The sequence below is a fragment of the Loxodonta africana genome, chromosome 2 (assembly GCF_030014295.1).
Source record: "Loxodonta africana isolate mLoxAfr1 chromosome 2, mLoxAfr1.hap2, whole genome shotgun sequence".
NCBI lineage: Eukaryota > Metazoa > Chordata > Mammalia > Proboscidea > Elephantidae > Loxodonta > Loxodonta africana.
In genome coordinates, this window is record NC_087343.1 from 151,463,644 (window position 1) to 151,484,434 (window position 20,791).

The 20,791-nt window shown below is 38.5% G+C and overlaps 1 protein-coding gene across 1 annotated transcript in view; it reads left to right on the forward strand.

The window, feature by feature from the left end:
• CTNNA1 (catenin alpha 1) overlaps positions 1-20,791 on the forward strand; it is a 195,404-nt gene that overhangs the window by 55,755 nt on the left and 118,858 nt on the right. The window contains exons 4-6 of the mRNA XM_064276791.1: positions 10,549-10,715; positions 11,502-11,621; positions 18,596-18,865. Of these exons, the coding sequence (XP_064132861.1) occupies positions 10,549-10,715; positions 11,502-11,621; positions 18,596-18,865 (557 nt within the window). The remainder of the gene's footprint in view (positions 1-10,548; positions 10,716-11,501; positions 11,622-18,595; positions 18,866-20,791) is intronic.

Consider the following 20,791-nt stretch of genomic DNA (forward strand, 5'->3'; position numbering starts at 1 on the left):
AAGGAACATATTAAAAATATCTTTAGTCCCTTTCTTGATGAAAACATTCAGGACACTAGGAATAGAAGGGAAATCCCTCAACTTGATGAAGAGCATTTATGAAAAACCCGTAGGTAACATACTCAGTGGTGAAAGACTGAAAACGTTCCTCTAAGATCAGGAACAAGACAAGAATGCCTGCTTTTACCACTGCTATTTAACATTGTACTGGAAGTTCTAGCCAGAACAATTAGGCAAGAAAAAGACATCAAAATCAGAAAGGAAGAAGTAAAACTGTCTCTATCTGCAGATGGCATGATCCAATGTATAGAAAATACCAACGAATCCACCAGAAAGCTGCTAGAGCTAATAAATGAAATTAGCAAAGTTGCAGGGTATAAGAGCGACAGTTAAAAATCCAGGTGTGTTTCTATACTCCAGCAATGAACAATCTGAAAGGATGTTAAGAAAACAATTCCATGTACAATAACATCTAAAAGCCTAAAATACCTAGGAATAAATTTGATCAGGGAGGTGAAAGACTTGTACGCTCAAAACTGTAAAGCATTGTTGAAGGAAATTAAAGACCTAAATAAATGGAAACACACCCTGTGTTTATGGATTGGAAGACTTAATATTATTACGACGTTAGTACTGCTCAGAGTGGTCTACAGGTTGAATGTAATCTCTAACAAAACTCCAACAGTCTTTTTTTTTTTTTTTGCAAAAATGGAAAAGCCAATCCTCCAATTCATGTGGAATTGCAAGGGGCCTTGAAGAGCTAAAACAATCTTAAAAAAGAAAAAAAATTGGAGTACGTACACTCCCCAATTTCAAAATGTACTGTAAAGCTTACAGTAATCAAAATAGTGTAGTTGTGGGCATCAGGATAGACATATAGACCAATGGAATGGAATTGAGAGCCCAGAAATAAACCGATTCATCTGTGGCCCATTAATTTTTGACAAGGTTGCCAAGTCTATTAAACTGAGAAAGAATACGTTCTTCAAAAAATGGTGCTGGGACAACTGGTTCTCCACGTGCAAAAAAATGAAGTTGGATCATGTGTGAAAATTAATTCAAAACAGATCAGTGACCTAAATATAAGAACTAAAATCATAAAGCTCTTAGAAGAAAACATTTGGTAATTGCATTATGACCTTGTTTTGATAAGGAGTTCTTAGATATGACAACAAAAGCACAAGCAGCAAAAGACAAAATTGTTAAATCAGGCATCATCAAAATGAAAAAATTATTGCGACTCAAAAGGCTTTACCAAGAAAGTGAAGAGACGGCCTACAGATTGGGAGAAAATTTTTGGTAGTCTTATATCTGATAAGGGTTTAATATTCAGAATATACAAAGAACTTCTAAAACTCAACAACAAAAAGATAACCTAGTTGAAAAATGGGCAGAGAACTTCAACAGACATTTTTTCTCCAAAGCAAATACACAAATGGTTAAAAGCACATGAAAAGACACCCAGTGTCATTAGGTGTCAGAGAAATATAAATCAAAACCACGATGAGATACCACTTTACACACACTAAGATGACTGCTGAAACTAACAAGAATTTATAAGAATGTAGAGAAATTGGAATCCTTCTGAGTTGCAGTTGGGAATGTAAATTGGTGCAACTTCTGTGTAAAATAGTTTGGGAGTTTCTCAAAAAGTTAAGCATAGAATTACCATGTTCTTATTAGGTGCTGTTGAGTAGATTCTTACTTGTAGTGACCCCATGTGACAGGGTTAGAACTGCTCCATAGTGTTTTCTAGGTAGTAATCTTTTTTAATCTTTACAGAAGCAAAGCGCCAGGTCTTTCTCTCACAGAGCCTCTGGGTGGGTTCAAGCCACCAACCTTTAGGTTAGCAGCCAAGTACTTAACCGTTGCACCACCAGGGCTCCTTTACAATTACCATATGACTCAGTAATTCCACTCCTAGGTGTATACCCAAAAGACTTGAATGCAGGAACTCAAACAGATAAATACTTGTACATCAATGTTCATTGCAGCATTATTCACAATAGTCAAAAGGTAGAGAGAACTCAAATGACCATCAATAGGTAAAAGGATAAAATTGTATGTATGTACATACATACAAGGAAATACTATTCAACCGTGAAGAGAAATGAAGTTCTGATACATGCTACAACATGAATGAACCTTGAAAACTTTGTGCTAAGTGAAATAAGTCAGACACAGAAGGATAAATATTGTATGATTCCACTATTTGAAATATCTAGAATAGGCAGCTGCATAGAGACAAAAGCTTATTAGTGATTATCAGGAGCAAAGGAGAAGGGGAGATGGGTAGTTACTGCTTAAGGGGTACTGATTTTCTTCTTCTTCTTCTTTTTTTTTTTTTTAAATTTATCGTGCTTTATATGAAGGATTACAGGGCAAATCAGTTTCTCAATAAACAATATACTTATTGTTTTGTGACATTGGTTGCCACCCCCACAACATATCAAAACTCTCTTCTTCTCGACCTAGGTTTCCCCATTTCCGTTGGTCCAGTAAATGAATAATTTATTCTGTAAGGTTCAGCACAAAGCTGGTTTCTATAAGGTTGAGGTTAAAGATGTCCCAAATGTCCAACTTTTCCAACCTATTTTACCACTTTATCATCTCTAACATCAACTAATCCCTGTCCCCTCACTACTCCCTTCCGTCTTTGGGTTCCCTAAATTGCTGTAACATAACACAGAACTCACAAACCATATAAAAGAAATGGCTCACACAGTTGTGGAGGCTGGCAAGTCCCAAATTCGTGGGTCAGGCATAGGCTTCTCCTGACCCACATGGCTGTAGGGGTTGACGAGTCCAAACCAGAAGAGGCTGCAGAAGCTGGCCAGTCAGGTCACACGATAGGCCACCATCCCCAGGGGCTGTGGAGACCAGCAAATCTCAGAATCCACAGGTCAGACAGCAAGCCTCTGGGCTCAGTCCTGTATCAGGTAAGTCAAAACCTCCTGGGTGGGGCTTTGTCTTTAACAGATGGCTCTCTTCTTTATGGCATCCTTGGAAACATTTCAGGGGAGGCCAGGTCTGTCAAGGGAGCATTTGTATACCTATACTGTGTGGGGGCACATGACTGTACACACAGTGTGGGTATAAAAGTCTCTCTTTTTAAAAAATTTTTATTGTGCTTTAAGTGAAAGTTTACAAATCAAGTCAGTCTCTCACACAAAAACTTATACACACCTTGCTACATACTCCCAATTTGATTTCTTTTTGGGTGATGAAATATTTTGGAAATAGATAACGGTGATGGTTGTACAACATGGTAAAGATAATTTCACTGAATTGTACACTTACAAATCATTAAAATAGCAATTTATTTGTTCATATGTTTTACCGCAGTAAAAAAAAGTATTCTTAATGTTATTTTAGACAACAAGAGATACCTATCAGGGCTCCCTGGAAAACTTTTGAAGGTTGCGGAGATGTTTCCACACTGGATTTCTGAGGCATTGGGACCCTCTACCACAGCATTGGGGTTGGGAGTCATTCTTGTTGCATATAGGCTCTATGGGATGTCAGGTTGTAAATAGGAGAGGTGAAGGAGACGTCCGTTTCCTAAAAACTGGACGGAATTTCAGATTGACCTGTTAACGTTACTTTAAAAAAAAAAAAAACAGATGGAAAAACTAAGGGGCCAGCAAGGGGAACTAAGTCAAACTTTGTGACTAGTACCACAAAAACACCGGTTTTTACTACTTCTGCACTATGGAAATTTGTGTGACAGACCAAGCCCCTTTTACTGTGTCAATATCACAAATTAAAAGCCAACTTTTCCTCCATCCTTCAGGAAACTTGATATCAAGACTTTTTAAAATCCAAAAATGTGAGAAACAGTTGGTATGTGGCTAGTGACCATATTCTGAATAGGTTTACAAATTGGAAAAAGTAGATAGGAAAGTAGAAGGGGGTGTGGAAGTATTTGTTCTTTGACCACATACTGTGTGTTGGATACTGTGTAGTAAATAATTGCTTTGCATGTATTACCTCATTTCATTTTTCTAACAACCCAGTGACGTGGGAGATTGTGTTCTATTTACAGAAGAGAGATCTCAGGGAGTGGTGAAGTAACCCAAGGTCTCACAGCCGCCAGATAGGAAAGCAGGAATTCAGGCCCAGCTCCGATACCTTGTTTAACCTATAACATGCAGCTTTCTGGGATAGAAGTGGTATGTGTTCATTAGCATTACTTTGTACCATTCTTTGTTTTAGAGGGGCAATGCAATAAAATATCTTAGGTCTTTCAGGTTTAGGTTAAAAAAAAAAAAAAGCCTTTATTTCTTTCTCTTTTGCGTGTGCATACACAGTTTTCTCCAAGCCTGTTATTCCGCTGTAACTTTATAAAGTTTGGTTGCTTTGAAGGGAATTTACTTGAGATATTTTGATGTATCAGAAAGGCCTTGATCTTGTCCTATTCTGAAGGAGAACTGTGGGGTTTTGGTCCACTTCCTTTATAATTGCCCTTCGTCCTTGTTTTGAACTCCAGAGGAGCTTACCTTTGATAACCAGCTTAGTCGAGGAGAGCACCAGGGGAAGGGCATTGGGTTCTCTTAAGTTTCATCTCCTTTTTATCTTAGTTAATGCTACATGTAGCGTGCTTGATTGGAGACAGTTGGGACAGGGCCAGAAGACCCAGTTAGTTTCTCAGCCTTTTCTGCTGACCATGTGACTTCGGGCAGATTGACTGTTTGCCTCATTTTTTCCAGTTTGCCATTTTTTTGTGTGTGTGGAAAGAGTGCTTTTGATCTCAATGCATCTGTAAATTAATTGACAATTTCTTTTTTTTTAAAGAATTCTTGATTATTTTTGAATTTGAAAAGTTTTTACATTCTGAACATCTCAAGTCAATCTTAGTGTCTTGACTCTTTTAGAGGGATGGCTATTTAGCAAAAGTTGGAGGCCCTGTCTTTGGCTAAGGGCTTATTTACATGTTTTTTTCATAGTTCTGTGAGTAGTGTTGTTGTTAGGTGCTGTTGAGTCCGTTATGACACATGACTGTGTACAACAGAATGAAACACTGCCCAGTCCTACGCCATCCTCAAAATCTTTTTATGTTTGAGGCCGTTGTTGCAGCCACTGTGTCAATCCATCTTGTCGAGGGCCTTCTCTTGGAATCTCTATGGGGCAATTCTGCTCTGTCTTACACGGTTGCTATGAGTTGGAATCGACTCCATGGCAGCGGTTTTGGTTTTTCTCCCTTACCAAACATGATATCCTTCTCCACGTAACATGTCCTCCTGATAACATGTTCAAAGTAAATGAGATGAAGTCTTGTTATCTCCTGTTTGTGTTCCATTTCATTTTTGATGATTTTCAGTTTTCCTAGACTCATGCTTTGTATATTCCATGTTCCTATTATTAACGGATGTTTGCAGATGTTTCTTCTCATTTTGAGTCATTCCCCATCAGCAGATGAAGATTTCCTGAAAGCTTTACTCCATCCATGTCATTGAGGTTGACTCTACTTTGAGGAGGCAGCTCTTTCCCAGTCGTATTTTGAGTGCCTTCCAACTTGAGAGGTTCATTTTCCAGCACTATATCAGACAATGTTCTACTCTACTACTATTTATAAGGTTTTGAGTGGTTAATTTTTTCAGAAATGGACTTCCAGGTCCTTCTTCCTAGTCTGTCTTAGTCTGGAAGCTCAGCTGAAAGCTGTCCACCATGGGTGACCCTGCTGGTATTTGAAATACCAGTGGGATAGCTTCCAGGATCACAGCAACACACAAGCCACCATAGTATGACAAACTGACAGATGCGTGGGGTCTGTGAGGAGAGAAAAATTTAAATGCTTTAGTTCATCATACGGTGTGTTGCTGATTCATTTTTTTCATTCCCAATGCTTTATGTTAGCCATGAAGTTAAGGATTTGCCATTGTGGCTGTGAACTAAAAAAGATTAGACCTTTGCTTCTTCCTTCTAGTTCCACTTGTTTGTTGTCGTTTGACCTGATATTGTTTTGGAATGATTTTGTGACGCTAGCTGTAGAACGCATGAGACTGTTTAAAAAGAAGCCTGGGTCAGAGTGAAAATTTAGAGAAAGGAGGATGTTAAAAGAGTGTTTGGAGTTGGTGAAAAATTGGGAGATTAGTATAGTTCTGTTACTGAGCCTGGATGGCATAAGTGGCTTGCGATCAGTTGCTAACCTTAAAGTCGATGGTTTGAATCTGTCCAGCAGCTCTGCATAAAAAAGGCCTGGCGAATTAACACTGTATAGGTTACAGTGAAAAAAACCTTGTGGAGCAGTTGTACTCTGTAACACATGGGGTCTCCATGAGTTGGTGGTGACTCAATGGCAGCCAGCAACAACAACAGTAATATTACGTGTTTAAAATTATCTCCAAGACTTTTGTTTATTTGAATGTAAGCTAGCCTTTGAAGCAGTCTGGTTCCTTTAGATGACTAGTTTTAACAGTCTAAGTTCACTCCATTTGACCTACTGTACGCTCTTCTGTGGCACAGTTCTTTAACTCACCTCAAGTTAACTCCTTTTTTCATTTCCTGTAAGCAGCTGTTTCACAGTTTGTTTCACTATCCCAAACCCTTATTTCCATTTTCCTCCTGCTCAGTTTTCAGGGGAGAGCTTTACTCACTGCTTCTGAGAAGAATGGGATTCTGTGACACTGCTAGGCTTTATACTACTTGGAAGCCTCTTGCAACCTCTACTTCACTTTTCTTTTGAGGATGTAAGACCTGCCTTTCCCTCCTCTCACTTGCTTCTTGGGTCCTCATTATGTGTGCTCCTGTCTGTTACCCGGAATCTTCATTCCCACATTAGGTGTCTTTAGGGTCCTTCTGCCTCCCCTCACCCCAGTCTATCTGTAAGTCATCCCAGCGGTGATAATAGGGCGTGACTGTCAGGCACTGTTGTGAGTACTCTCCTGAGTACTTTGAGTCATAGAGAATTTGGTTTCACCTCCACAGCAGCCCTGGGGGGTAGGTACATGCTGCCCTTGCTTTATATGTTTCAGATTTGTATACATTTTAATTACAACAGTTTAGTTAAACAATACCAGTTCCCCAACTACGCAGTTTAGACTTTAGTTATGACAGTATATTAACTGTAATTGAATAAAGTACAGATTTTTCTGCTAGTTCTGAAGTACACATATCACTGTGTAAATAACACACGCACATCATTATCAGTGACCAGGCTGGCAAGTTCTTCCCAAGTCTTTTGGTGATTGGTCACTGCACAGATCTTACTTGGTATGGAATTGTGTTGCCTCTTTGTCTACCAGTGGTAAATGCACATGACGGTTTACAAAAATGGATAATCGAAAGGGAATTAGCTAACAAAGATGGAAGTGCAGTAAAGAAATGAAAAGTGATAAACTTGCTTGAAATTTGAATCGAACATAAATGGGAGTTTCAGAAGAAATAGCTGATGGGGGAAATATTGACCCTCCTGCTGGTACTCTTACTCTGTATGTGCAGCCAGAGGAACTTAGTGAAGGTGTACTTATCAATGTAAATAAAGAAAAAAGGATGAAGGATGTCCCACAGGAAGTGCTGTCATCAAAAACTTCACATTAAAGGAACTCCTGGAGATATTTCAAGACATTGAAAAGGACAAAATGTTGGAAACTGATCCAGACTTTGCAAGGAGTATGACAATTCACCAAGGCATAGAAAAGATGCTCGCTCTGTATCCTAAGTTATGTGACGATAAGGCAAGCATTGTTCAAACTATTTTCGAGTTTTTTTTTTTTTTTTTGGCAAAGAAAGCAAACACTTTAATGCTCAGTGTTTCTAATGTTCTGAGTTAGCGTACTAAATAAATATTAGTTGTGCTATTTTTTTTACTTCCTCTTGTATTTATAATTGACAGTAAAGGAGCTTTTAATATTTTGACAAATTTTAAAGGTCATGGGACAATCATAATTTTTCCATTGATTGTTAAGGTGTCTTTGTACTGTTTCAGCTTAAAAAAAAATCCTGTACTACTGTGTAAAGTGAGGACTGTCTGTATTATTATCTTTGTTTTACAGTTATGGAAACTGAGGCCTACTTAGTACTGAAGCTGTGGTTTCTGTCTGTCTGACAGAGTTCATGATCCTACCCTCTTCATCATACTGCTATCCCTACGCCACCACCCCCCCCAAAATTTTTTTTTCCATTGGTAGGTTCTAGACTTTTCCTTCTTCTTGAAACAGCAGTCTTATTTCTAACTTGTCCTATACCACCCACCCGTTGCCATCAAGTTGATTTTGACTCATAGTGACCCTGGAGGACAAAGTAGAACTGCCCCATAGGGTTTCCAAGGTTGAAATCTTTATGGAAGCAGACTGCCACATCTTTCTCCCACGGAGCAGCTGGCAGGTTTGAACCACTTATCTTTTGGTTAGCAACTGAGCGCTTTAATGCTTTAATCACTGTACCACCAGGGCTCCTAACTTGTTCTATAACCCTTGAAATCTGACTTCTGCACCTCCCACAAAGCTGTTCTTCATTCCCTCTGTGCCAGCCACATGGGCTGCCTTGGCCTTCTGTGATCATGCTAGTGTGCACTTACCAGGAATGTTCTTCTTGCAGATAGCCATATAGCTCCTACCCTTTTTCAAGACTTTAAATGATACCTTTTCAATGAGGCTTACCCTGACTCTCCCCCTGTTTTAAATTACATCTTATATCCCCACTCTCCCCATTCCTCCTGTCAACCCACTCACCCCCAAGGTACTATTTTCTGTCAAACTATATGATTGGCTTATTATGTTTATTGTCTTTCTCCTTCCACAAGAATGTAAGTTCCCTGGAGCCATGGATTTTTGTTTGGTTAGTTTATCTGTACCCCAAGTGTATAGAATAGTGACTCATTTATAGAAGGTGCTCACTCAACATTTGTTGAAAGAAGGCATGAATGCTCTTGAAGGTAGCTGTTGAGCAGGTAAATCTAAACACAATGAGCAAATGACTGAGCTGAGTCTTTTTAAATACCATTGTTTATCTTGTGTGTCCACTTAGTGATTGCCGTATGTCTGTATCTTTCTAAAGATATAAGGTAAGACTTCATTAGATCCAGGAAAACCCTTTTATTTTTAACTCTAAAATTCTTCATTACGAGTTAATTCTGTCCTGACAGATATGTGGTGCCTTCCTTTACTCTTCATGTACTATCTAGTTTTTCTAAGTCTAATTGCTATATGCATCTGAGGATGAATTTGACTCTTTCCCCTCCTAAACTCATTTCTGCAACAAAAATTCATAGCTAGGAGAAATTTGGTAGGTCTGTTCAGAAACGGAAACCCCAGTGGTGTAGTGGTTAAGAGCTACGGCCACTAACCAAAAGACAGGCAGTTTGAATCTACCAGCTACTCCTTGGAAACTGTATGGGGCAGTTCTTTGTCCTCCTGTAGGGTCACTATGAGTCAGAATCGACTGGAAGGCAATGGGTTTTTTTGGTTTTGGGTTCCGAAATAGCTAGACTTCTTGAGAGTGCCTTTTTCTTTTTTTTTTGCATTCATGGAAGAGGTGGGAGAGTGCACGGCCTTTATTTGGGCTTTAACCTCAAGAGAACATGCTCGTCCCAGGGAGGGAGTAATTGCTTTTCTAGGAATCCAGAGATAATTACCATACAGGTGCTCAGTACAACAGGTGGACAAGCCACAGCCGTGGTCCTCTAGTTGCTTCCATCTATGAGAAGAGAGGGACAGTAGGTACCCTTAAAGATTATTAATAGAAATAAATAATAAAAGTTTAAGTTGTTTTATACGTTTTCCAGGAAATGTTAAAAATAAATTTTTAGCATTGCTGAACTCAGGGTTGTGTAAGTTGAATATCCCTAATGACTATAATGAAATCTATTATACATTTTAAGCTTTTCTTTTTTTCCTGATAAGAGATGTAATACATGTTCATTGTAGAAAATGTTTTAATAAGTACAGAATAACCTAGTGGTAACTATTACTTGCCTTTGGCTTCCAATTTTTTCCTGTATTTTTAAACACAGACCACATACATTTATAATTTGTCTTTTTTCTGCCTAAGGATTCATCATAAGCCCTAACACTTTTCATAGATATATTAATATTTGCATAATAGTCAACTGTTAGGCTGCATCGTAATTTATTTACCTAGATGTTTATTGTGGAGCATTTCAGTTGTTCGTGAGTTTTCCTATGAGAAAAATGAACCAGGGCTTTATACATTAGACATTTGGGATAGTTAATAAAGTGTCATAGTCCTGCATAGTGGTTACCACATTCTGTGATTGGGAGAGTAGTTACATTAGATCCATTTTTTGTCCCACTCAAATCTTGAATTATTTTTTTAGGATACATTCTGGAAAAAGGTATTATTAGATCAAAGGGAAGAAGTATTTTTAAGGCTCTTGATATGCAGTGCCAAATCACATTCTGGGTATTGTGCTTTCATCAGCAGTATGAGGGTTCTATTCTTAGTGACAGCTGTAAAACAAACAAAAATAAAAACCTTTAAACTAAATCTGTCCCTAGAATATATAGTTTGAACTATTTCAGTTTTAAAAAATATAGGGCAGTTATTCAGGTACATTCCTGTTGAATTTGCCTTTTCACTCTGACACAGGTGACTTGATGAAGAGTGCTGCGGGAGAGTTTGCGGATGATCCCTGCTCTTCTGTGAAACGTGGCAACATGGTTCGCGCGGCTCGAGCGTTGCTCTCTGCCGTTACCCGGCTGCTGATTTTGGCTGACATGGCAGATGTCTACAAATTACTTGTTCAGCTGAAAGTCGTAAGTACAGGCCTATGTCTGTAATTCGCTCTATCACAGTGAGGTTGCTCCTGGCAAGACTTAGTTCAGCATTCCTTAGGATTTAGTGGGGTTTTGAACCCGGTTTACCTAAATGAACTAGGGATGTTTTTGTTTAAATACCACTTACTACTCTATTCCAAATGTACATGATGCTGGTTCCACTATGAGCTAGTGTTGTTACTGTTTCTAATAAAGAATTTGTAGCAAAGGTCTTGTTTTTACTCCTTCCCCTTTTTTCAGTAATGTTTAAACATTTCCTTGTACCAGTAGAGTTCCAGAATTGAAAAACAAAGAATATATTAAATTGTACACTTTTAGATTGTTATTATTGGGTGCCATTGAGTTGATTCTAACTCATAACGACCCCATGTGACAGAGTAGAACTGCCCCATAGGGTTTTCTTGGCTGTAATCTTTACAGAAGCAGATTGCCAGACCTTTTCTTTTGTGGCACTGCTGGGTTGGTTCAAACTGCCGACCTGTTGGTTAGCAGCTGAGTGTTTAACTGTCGCATCACCAGGGCTCCTTAAATTTTTAGACAGAGATCAGTGTAATGCTGTCCTTCCTGCTGTGGGCCAGTACTACCTATCATGCTCTGATATAATAGCTGCTTAAATATTTGAGGGCCATGCAAGCTCAAGAGAAAGTTTGGATTGCTGGCTTTCTGAGGAGCTGTTAAAAGCCGTAAAAAATTCTAGGGTACTGTCTATTTTATATACAGACTTAGAGTTCAGAATTTTTCTTTTTCTGGGGGCATGTTTTATAGGTAGAAGATGGTATCTTGAAACTGAGGAACGCTGGCACCGAACAAGACTTAGGAATACAGTATAAAGCCCTGAAACCTGAAGTGGATAAGCTGAACATTATGGCATCCAAAAGACAACGGGTATAGTCATGATTTGGGGGATATATTAAAGCCGTTTATATTACTGACTATTGAGAAAAATCCATCTGCCTATGTTTTCTGAAGGTATCATTGCCTCCCTCTGCCAATACAGTTTCATCAAAACATCTTAACTAAGGCATATCCTTTCAGTATTGTGTTGTTAATAAAGCTGTAATTAAATTGCATTCAAGTTATGCTCCTATTTTAATTCTTTGGGTAATTTTACTTTAAGTGGCTTTGTAATTCTAGATGAAGATAGTGTCTGGAGAGGTGATAAGCCTTTGTTAGGTGCATTGAGGGATTAACCTGAGTGGCTGGTGAAGTTTAATTCACATTTTAAGAAAAATCTAAACAGGTTAAAACATGTTAGAATTATGTCTATATCAGAAAGTACCCCCCTGCCCAGTGTTTTGTCACTGTTTGAGTATTTCTTATTAGTAATTCCATAGTGTTGTGAATTTATGTTGTGTGGCACATTAGTATTATATTCTTATTTTTCCAAGCTTGATAACTGTTTTTTTTTTTTTTTTTGCTCCTGGGCTGCTTTGAAACCTTTCCTGTGGGATGCTGTGTGTTTTAGGTGTGTTTTTTGCAGGCAAGATACACGTGTAGCCATCCAGCTGTTTATAACTTTGGTAGCCCTGATGTTTTATTTTTTAAAAAAGCCCTAAAAAGACTAATTTTTGTTATTGTTAGTCAGTGTCTGTTTCAGTTGGTATACTTTGTACTACAGTTCACAGAAAACCCCAAATGCTTTAAACAACGTGACATTTATTTTCTCACTAACTAGTAGTCCCACAGTAGATTGAGTGACTCTAGGGTTGTTAAATTTAGGGGCTTTGCAATGTCATCAAGGATCCAGTTCTTCACATTTTCCAGCATTGTCATTCTCAGTGTCCTGTTCCCAATGGCCACAGAAGCTCTAGGCATGACATTTGCACAGATCAGTGTGTCTGGTGGGAAAAAAGAAACTTTCTTCCATGTCTGTCTTTGTAAGTTAACAAGTCTAGAAGCCCCCAGAAGACTTTTCGTAAATCTGAATTGTGTAACACGCCCATTCCCCACCAATCATTGGCAAGAGGAAAGGAGCTACCATCCCTGATGCAGAGTAATCAAGATCCATCTTCTGCCTGGTGGATAAGGATAGGCTTCCTGAGGACAGGAACACCCAAGAAGAGCTCTGACAGGCAGGAGGAAAATGGGGATAGAGTGGGCGTGTGGAGCGGGCTTGGGTAGCAGCCAACAGTGCCATTTTTATTAAGGGAAGATGGTTGTCAGTACTATAAATGTCTAATATATGACAACATCAGCTTTGGAGACTTTTTGTAACCTTCATTCATTTATATTTACCTTAGAGTATAATCTCTCCCCCACAGGGTTGAGGAGATAGAATTAAATAATGTATCTAAAGTGTTAAGTACAATATCTGGTACTAGTAGTCCCTCAGCACTAGGCGATCAGTGAATAGTAGCTATTGCTTGTATTTCAAGCCATAGTATTAACTCATGTTGCTCATAAGATGTAATCAAATTGACTCTGAACATTTAAGATCCTGCTTTTAACATTTCCAGTATATACAATAATATAGTTAGATTTGGTGTACTGCTTGAGGAATTTAGTTAGTGTAGGCACAGTGTGCTTTGATCATTTATCTTGTTGACTTATCTCTTTACCATATAAATCACAAGTAGCTTTTTTCTTTTTGTTGGTACTGATTGATTCTAAGAAAACTTGTCAATAGTCTGATAATTCTACAAATATGGCAAGGTAGCCAGTTTATGTTCATGATTTATTATACTTAATGTTCTTGATATAAATTCTCATTTGAATAAGTGAAATAAATGTTAGTTATATTTAAAAACAAAGTTTGATGAATAGTACTGTCTTAACAGTCTGATACTGGTTTTTGAAGACTTGCTGTTATTTGAGCAAAGTAAGGACATTTAGACTGCCACTTAATATTATGTATCTTTGCAAAATGGTGGAATAAGTAAACAGATGATGCTCTTGAGGTAAAACATACTAACAATCCAGAATTTTGTATGCTACTGGAGAAACTTAATAGAAAGTAATATCGGCTGAGTTTTAATCCTTTGTGCCATGAATCCAAGAAGAGTTCCGTATACATAATTCCTGATGTGTTAGAAAAAAAGTAATAGTAAATGTCAAACATTTCTGAAATATGATGTCACAAAAATTCTGAACTTCTGTGCATATGCTGGTTATTGTTCTGTTTACCCTTCCACATCTGCTTTCCATCCTTGTTCATCCAGCTCTGCACCAGGAACCTGACCTGTCTGGCTTCTATCCAAGGGTTCCTTTGCCCCTCAGGGCTTGGCGAGTAGGAGTACCAGCAGGAGACAGAGGAGAGTGAGGCTGGGGTCAGAGTGAGGCTGGGGTCGAAATTGCCCTGACTCTTTCCTTGCTGGTTGCTCTGGGTGGCTAAAATTTACCTTCTTCCTCAGTTCAGGTAGTTGCTGCTTCCTCTTGCCCGCTTCAGGTTTAAGTGTCCTAAACACTAAACAGCCTTGTGGTTTCCTTGTACCTTGCCTGTACCTTTGTAACATAGTCCCCAAACCGTCTTTGAATTACCCAATTTGCTTTTATTATTTTCTGTTGGAATTCTGAGTGATACCTGTTCCTATTTTAAAGTTTTTCTTGGCTTTGTATTATGTCATAGTCATTGTAGTTTTCCTTAATTCCTTAACCTGTAGCCTTAACCTTCTACAAGAGAAACCTTTGAGTAGCCTGGCTGTAGACTCCTGTATGCCTCCTGTTCACAAAATGGCTATTCATAGGACCTGGGCCTTAGTGTGTATTCCTTTAAGTTAGTGTTTCTCATGGGAATTAAACTTCTATTCATTTCATCCTGAGGGCCCAGCCTGGTAGAAACTTTATTCTCCCTTTGAATTCTGACAACTGGCCTCCTTTAGCAACTGGTCATATTTCTCATGTGTGTTTTCTGGCAGAATTTCCCCACTGCTATGTGTTTTTTTTTATGTGTTTAGCCCGCTAGACTGTTTGGACCTTTGACTTTTTCATTACCCATGGTATGTAGTAATTTACCTCTCAGTGACCTCTCATCTTTGCAGGCACCTCTAGTTTAGAAAAGGGAGTATTTCCTAAAGAGCAGTATTTGGCTTAGCCTTCTTATCATTTGAGTAGGCAGCCACCCAATGAGGAAATGATAAACCTCATAAGGTTAGCTGGCTCTCTGGAATTTACCTAATTGTCCTTAAGGATTTTCTGGGATTTGGTGTGGTAGTTGTGGTGATGTTGCTGATGGTAATGGATAGCTCCAATAAAGTGTTTACTGTGTGCTAAAATACTCTCATAAGCCCTTTATAAACATAAACTCAATCTTTACAAAAGAGTATAAGATAGATCTAACACTTTGTCACATATTAATTTTTATAGATGAAGCAACTGCAGCACAGATAAAGTAATTTGTGCAAGGCCATTATCTAGAAATTGGTGGAGCCAGGATTTGAATCCAGGCCGGCTGGCTCCAGAGGACAGGGATACGGTATTTTTTTTTTTTTTTTAACACTACACCATTTATCTCCAATGTGTAGAATGTTGCCTGGACCTAGTAGTGTTCAATAATTATTTGTTTAAAGAATGAGTGAAAAAATCACTTTGCTATACTATTAATCCATCCTGTAATGGGATTCTAAGTACTACCCTAATCCGTTATTTCTTTCTTGGGCTAGAGTATTATTTGCTGACTAGAAGTGTTGGATTTCCGTTAGGCTCTTCTTTGGCTGTAATGGTAAAAATGATTGCAGAGGTAAGGAGGAGTTGGCATCACCCCTGGTCTCTGTGAAGAGGACCACCTCTGCCTCACATTGTCAGCCTTGCTCCCCAGCAGACTGAGATGGAATGCTCTGATGTTTGCATTCCATCCGCCCAGGTACATAGAACTTGTTGAGGTATTTGGCGAGAACTTGATGCTTCTTATTTCTTACCTAATTCTGGCTTCCATGATTATTTTTCTGAAAATCTGAACAGAGCCGTTGGCAATGGTACTGTCAGTGTTTTATTTGTAAGTATTCTGGACTACGTGGGTTGTTTGTCCATGGACCATTTCTTTAAGTATAGTTGTCTGAATTAAAGAGAAGACATTTTGATCAAATGTATCAAGGCTTCAGTTTTATATTGTTCAGAAAGAAATGAGAGGATACTTTCAATTTAATTTTCAGCTCTTGGGTAGAAATAGTGTTACAGATTGCTCAGAAGTTACCCTTTATTTCTTGGTTGCTGCTTGGGATGGATAGTTCGGATTACGTTGAATTCCATTATTTCCTCTTTATACATTTGTTTGGCTGATCTTGAGTTTGTCTGAATCGTAACTGGATTGGTGAGGTTGGGAATCATAGACCCAGTGGGCTCTGATTTCATGTTATTTACTGTATAGCTTAAAAGCTCGCTTTTTTCTGTAATCTGACTTAAGTATCAGCACTGTGTTGTTGTTAGGTGGCGTCAAGTCGATTTCAACTCATAGCGATCCCAAGTAATAAAGTAGAACCTCCCCATAGGGTAATCTTTGTGGAAGCAGATCACCAGGTCTTTCCCCTGTGGAGCTGCTGGGTGGGTTCAAACCGCCAGCTTTTTAGTCAGCAGCCCAGTGCTTAACCATTGTGCTACCAGGGCTCCCTATCACCACTGTGTATCTTGAAAAGAATGCTTTTGACTGATAACTATTCTTATTACCTTAAATAGTGTCCATTTTCCTGTCTTAACAAAATCTAATTTCCTTATGCAAGGCAAAAACAGTTCTAAAGAGAGAAAGTAGAACACTTCAGCAGTTAGGACGAATGATACTATTTAGTTGTCATTTTCATCATAGATTAAAATATATCCACCGTACCTGGTAAATAGGATCTACCAGAGATACACATGTGGTGAAGGCAGGAAATTTAGAAAATAACCACACAGAACATGTTCACTGGCTGTTTAAGACTCATGGTTAGTTCCAGCCCCTTGTCATAGCTGGAGTCTATAAAGCCATAGGGTTCTGTTTCTGAATATTTAACCAAATGTAGTCTTTGGAGAGGTAGAAGTTTATCGTACCAGGCCTGACTGTGGCTTTAGGAAAGTAAGCTGTTGAATAGTAATTCTGGCACCTGTTAACTTTAGGTGGACGTGTCTTTGGTAACCTGTGTAAGATGCTGTACTCATCTGTGTTACAGATACTTAGGAGGGATGCCAAAGCTGATTACAAAGTGTTTTATAAAAGAGAGGACAGTATAAATGCGTAAAGGCAAGTGCCTCCCTAGGAGACTTAAATTAGAGTCCCTGAGATTGTAGGGAGGGCAGGACATTTAGAAAATGCCACACAGAATATGTGCACCAGGTGTTGAAGCATAATGGTTAGCTTCAGCCTCTTGTCATACAGATTAACTTGAATCTTGAAATGATCGCTGATTTTCTAAATCCGCAGGGTCCTGTTTCTGAATATTTAGCCTAATGTACTGAGCTACAGGACATTTGGAGGGCTGTGAGTTATTAGATGCAAATTCAGATGCCAAATGAGAAAAGAATTCTAGGAGGAGAAGTAAGCTGTCATATTATACAAGGTTTCAATAAAGATGCAAACCTAAGATACATACCGAGGTAGAGTTTCAGAAAAAGGAAGCCAGTTTCATGTTTCCAGTGCTTACTTAGGAGCTCATCTAGAAAGATGAGCCATTAAGTGGCTAAATCAGACTTTTAATTGAGTAATTGACTTCAGCCTTTTCTATGTTAGCCAATTTTCTTTTACCGTTTACACATGTAATAACTCAGTTTTAAACCTCTAGGATTTAGTTGATGATATTAACATTGGAATTCTATGATCATATGTAAAATGGAGTTGGAACAGATACTGTGGTTAGTTAGGGTTACCGCCTGTATTCTTCCTCTGTGATGATGACCCACATTTATGAAAGACTTGGGTTTCTTTTCCTTCTGCTGAGTAATTTGAATAACAATGGGGTACCAGAAATACCCCATTCCAATCTTTCTTATTGTCAGTAATGCAAATTTGTCACTTAGCATTTATTATCCTGCCCAGTGTTGTACCAAGTTGATGCCAGAAGTGGAAACAATGCTAGGAACCTCAAGTCTTTTTAACTGGATTATAATTATTAAGTAAAGCAAACAGAAAAAGGACAGTCACTCAAGGCCACAACTGTGCAGAGTATTACAATGAAATACCTCTTTGAGATCATGGAGCACATGGGCCTCAGCTTTATGCCTGAATGACCTGTTTTTGATCAGTGAACTGTTTGGCTTTACTGTGTGAAGAAAGGATGCTTCTGTGTCCTAAGGTGGCCTTTTGGGGTAGGAGGGGGCTAAGCGCAAGTTGTGTACTTCTGAGAATAGGCTGCCGAGTCCTCACCTGGTCAGTTTGCATAGTTCATATACAGTTGTGGTATCCCATCCCAACTTTCACAAAACTCTTAATGAATTTGTATAACAATAAAAAAAGAAGTCCTCATAATAAATGATACTGTGTTTAAATGTATCTCCAAATGATCTTTCTATTTTGGTCAGGATAAGTATATACATCTTTATTAACTGTAATTACAATACTAGGCAGTTTTATGTTTTGCCTTTTATTTCGTGCCTTGTTTAGTACTGTGCTAGGTGCTTTACATGCATTATCCCATTTAGTCCTCTAATAAGTATATGAGTGGTACTACTATTGCTCCTATTTTGCAGAAAGAGAAACTGAGTACAGAGTTTTAAAAAGGACCGCAATAGCTAGGAAGAAGTAGAGTTGAAGATTTAATTCTAGGTCTGTCTGATTTCAAAGTTTGGACTCTTTCCTGCTAAGCCATATTGCCTCCCTTGTAATTACCTTTCAGGCCAGACTGTTAATGATATTGTGTCTATTAGTAGAAATTCTAATTTTTCAGCATTTACTAACAAATTTTTATATGACTGGAATGCATGTAAAGATTGTTCCAATTCCTTTTTCACCTTTGTAGGAACTGAAAGATGCGGGCCATCGTGATCAGATGGCTGCAGCCAGAGGAATCCTGCAGAAAAATGTTCCGATCCTCTATACTGCATCCCAGGCATGCCTACAGCACCCTGATGTCGCAGCCTATAAGGCCAACAGGGACCTGATATACAAGCAGCTGCAGCAGGCGGTCACGGGCATTTCCAACGCTGCCCAGGCCACCGCGTCAGACGATGCCTCCCAGCACCAGGGTGGTGGTGGAGGAGAACTGGCTTACGCGCTCAATAACTTTGATGTAAGTTATACTTGGGAGGAATCTTCAGGCTCTTGACCACCACCCAAAAGACAACAGGCTCTTAGGGATATGTGATCAAGGCTTCTAATGAAAGCTCAGTTTCCACTTAGATTTGCAGTCTAAGTGGAAAGAAATTGTTATGAATCATCAGCCTGCTTGATCTTGACTTGACCTAAAGTGTTCATCTTTTCGGTTTTTTATTTTTGTTTGAGTTAAAATTCTGAATTCTTCTGTACAATTTGTGTTTCCCATGAGTTCATTCTTTATTGAGGATATGAGTTTGGTTCATTTCAACCAAAATTTTGATCTTGCAGATATGAAGCTATGAGAGATACGAAGGCGATGTGGACTTTGGCTTAGCCTTCCAGGGGCTCATAGTCTAGTAGGAGATACAGACATATCATAAGTGGCTGCAGCAGAATCTTACTTACACTGTAATCTTACTTGTCTGTCTAGATGCACTTATCTTGGCAGTGACTAAATTGAAATAATAACGGACAAAAATTTAATCAAGTAGGAGCAAATTTGGGATTAAAATACCTTCTTAGCACAGTGCCATATAATTACCTTTTACAACAGATGTGCAAGCTCACTGTCTTATGTGTACAACTCTAATCTTAATTTTTTAAAAATTATTTTGTTTTTTATTCTTAACCATAATGCCTTATGGCTTCCAGTAGGTGGCAGCAGCTTAAGATTTTTTGAAGGTATACCAAAAAAAAAAAAAAAATCGAAACCTGTTGCTGTCCAGTCGATTCCAACTCATAGAGACTCTGTAGACAGAGTAGAACTGCCCCATGTGGTTTTCAAGGAGCATCTGGTGGATTCAAACTGCAGGCCTTTGGTTAGCAGCTGTAGCTCTTAACCACTATGCAACCAGGGTTTGAAGATTATATATCTGTAAAACCAAGTGTTGGGTACTTTTTTTAAGTAAGAGAAAATTGTCTTATAGGTGACCAGCATTCTTTCATAAGTAAAAAATATACTTTCAGGTATAGAATCAATATAGTGGAGTGCATTTTGTTTTTAACAGTTTTTCCTTGCTTTTACCTTTTGTTTCTTACCTTTGTCTCACCCTTTTTCTTTGACTTGGGTAACTGATCCTTGCTGATGTGCATGGCTGATTTAAAACTTTCATAAATCATAAAGACAGTGGTAAGTCTAAAGACCATGGTATTAGAACTGAATTTTTACCCTGGAACCTTAAACATTAAATAACTTTATAGCAAACACTTGTGATGCATCTTACAATTTACTGGCACTGTTGCTTTTCACTACTCAAATTTTGTAGTATTAAGAACTTGCCTCTTTGAAGACAGCAAGGATGGCATTTTGCCCTCATTTGAGTAATCTGTATCAGAAGCCACTTAACCTCTTAGGGCCACAGTTCCTTCATTTGTAAAAAGAGGGAATTGGGCCAAGTGATGTCAGGTCCATTGCTAAAAAACTTTTAGAATTCTGTGACCCATTCACGCCTTATTCTCACTGGCCACAAGCATCGTATATGCAGTTTGGACCAGATAAAACCTGTAATAACTTAATCTGGTAAGAAAAATGGCCAGCTAAAATGTAAGTTAATAATGAACTCAAGATATTGTATGTTCAGTTTCAAAACTGAAGTTTCTTTGGTAGGGAAGGAGGAAATGTTTACTTACCGAAAAAGGGCAAGGTTTCGGTAGAAAAAAAACTGACATTTAGGTTGAAGTGAATAGAAACATAGTCCCTATAAGGAAAAAGGCAAAATATTTGTACAGATATTTACCAGTGTGAACATTAATTGTATCAAGTAGAGAAGTTGGAGGGAGGCCAGTAGTTGCTATCCTAGAGGTGTTGATGTTTGACCTTATACCTATAGCTTGCTGTGACCAGACCTCACTAGTCACTGGTAAACCTGTGTTTAATGGAGTCAGGGAAGGGAGAGGAAGG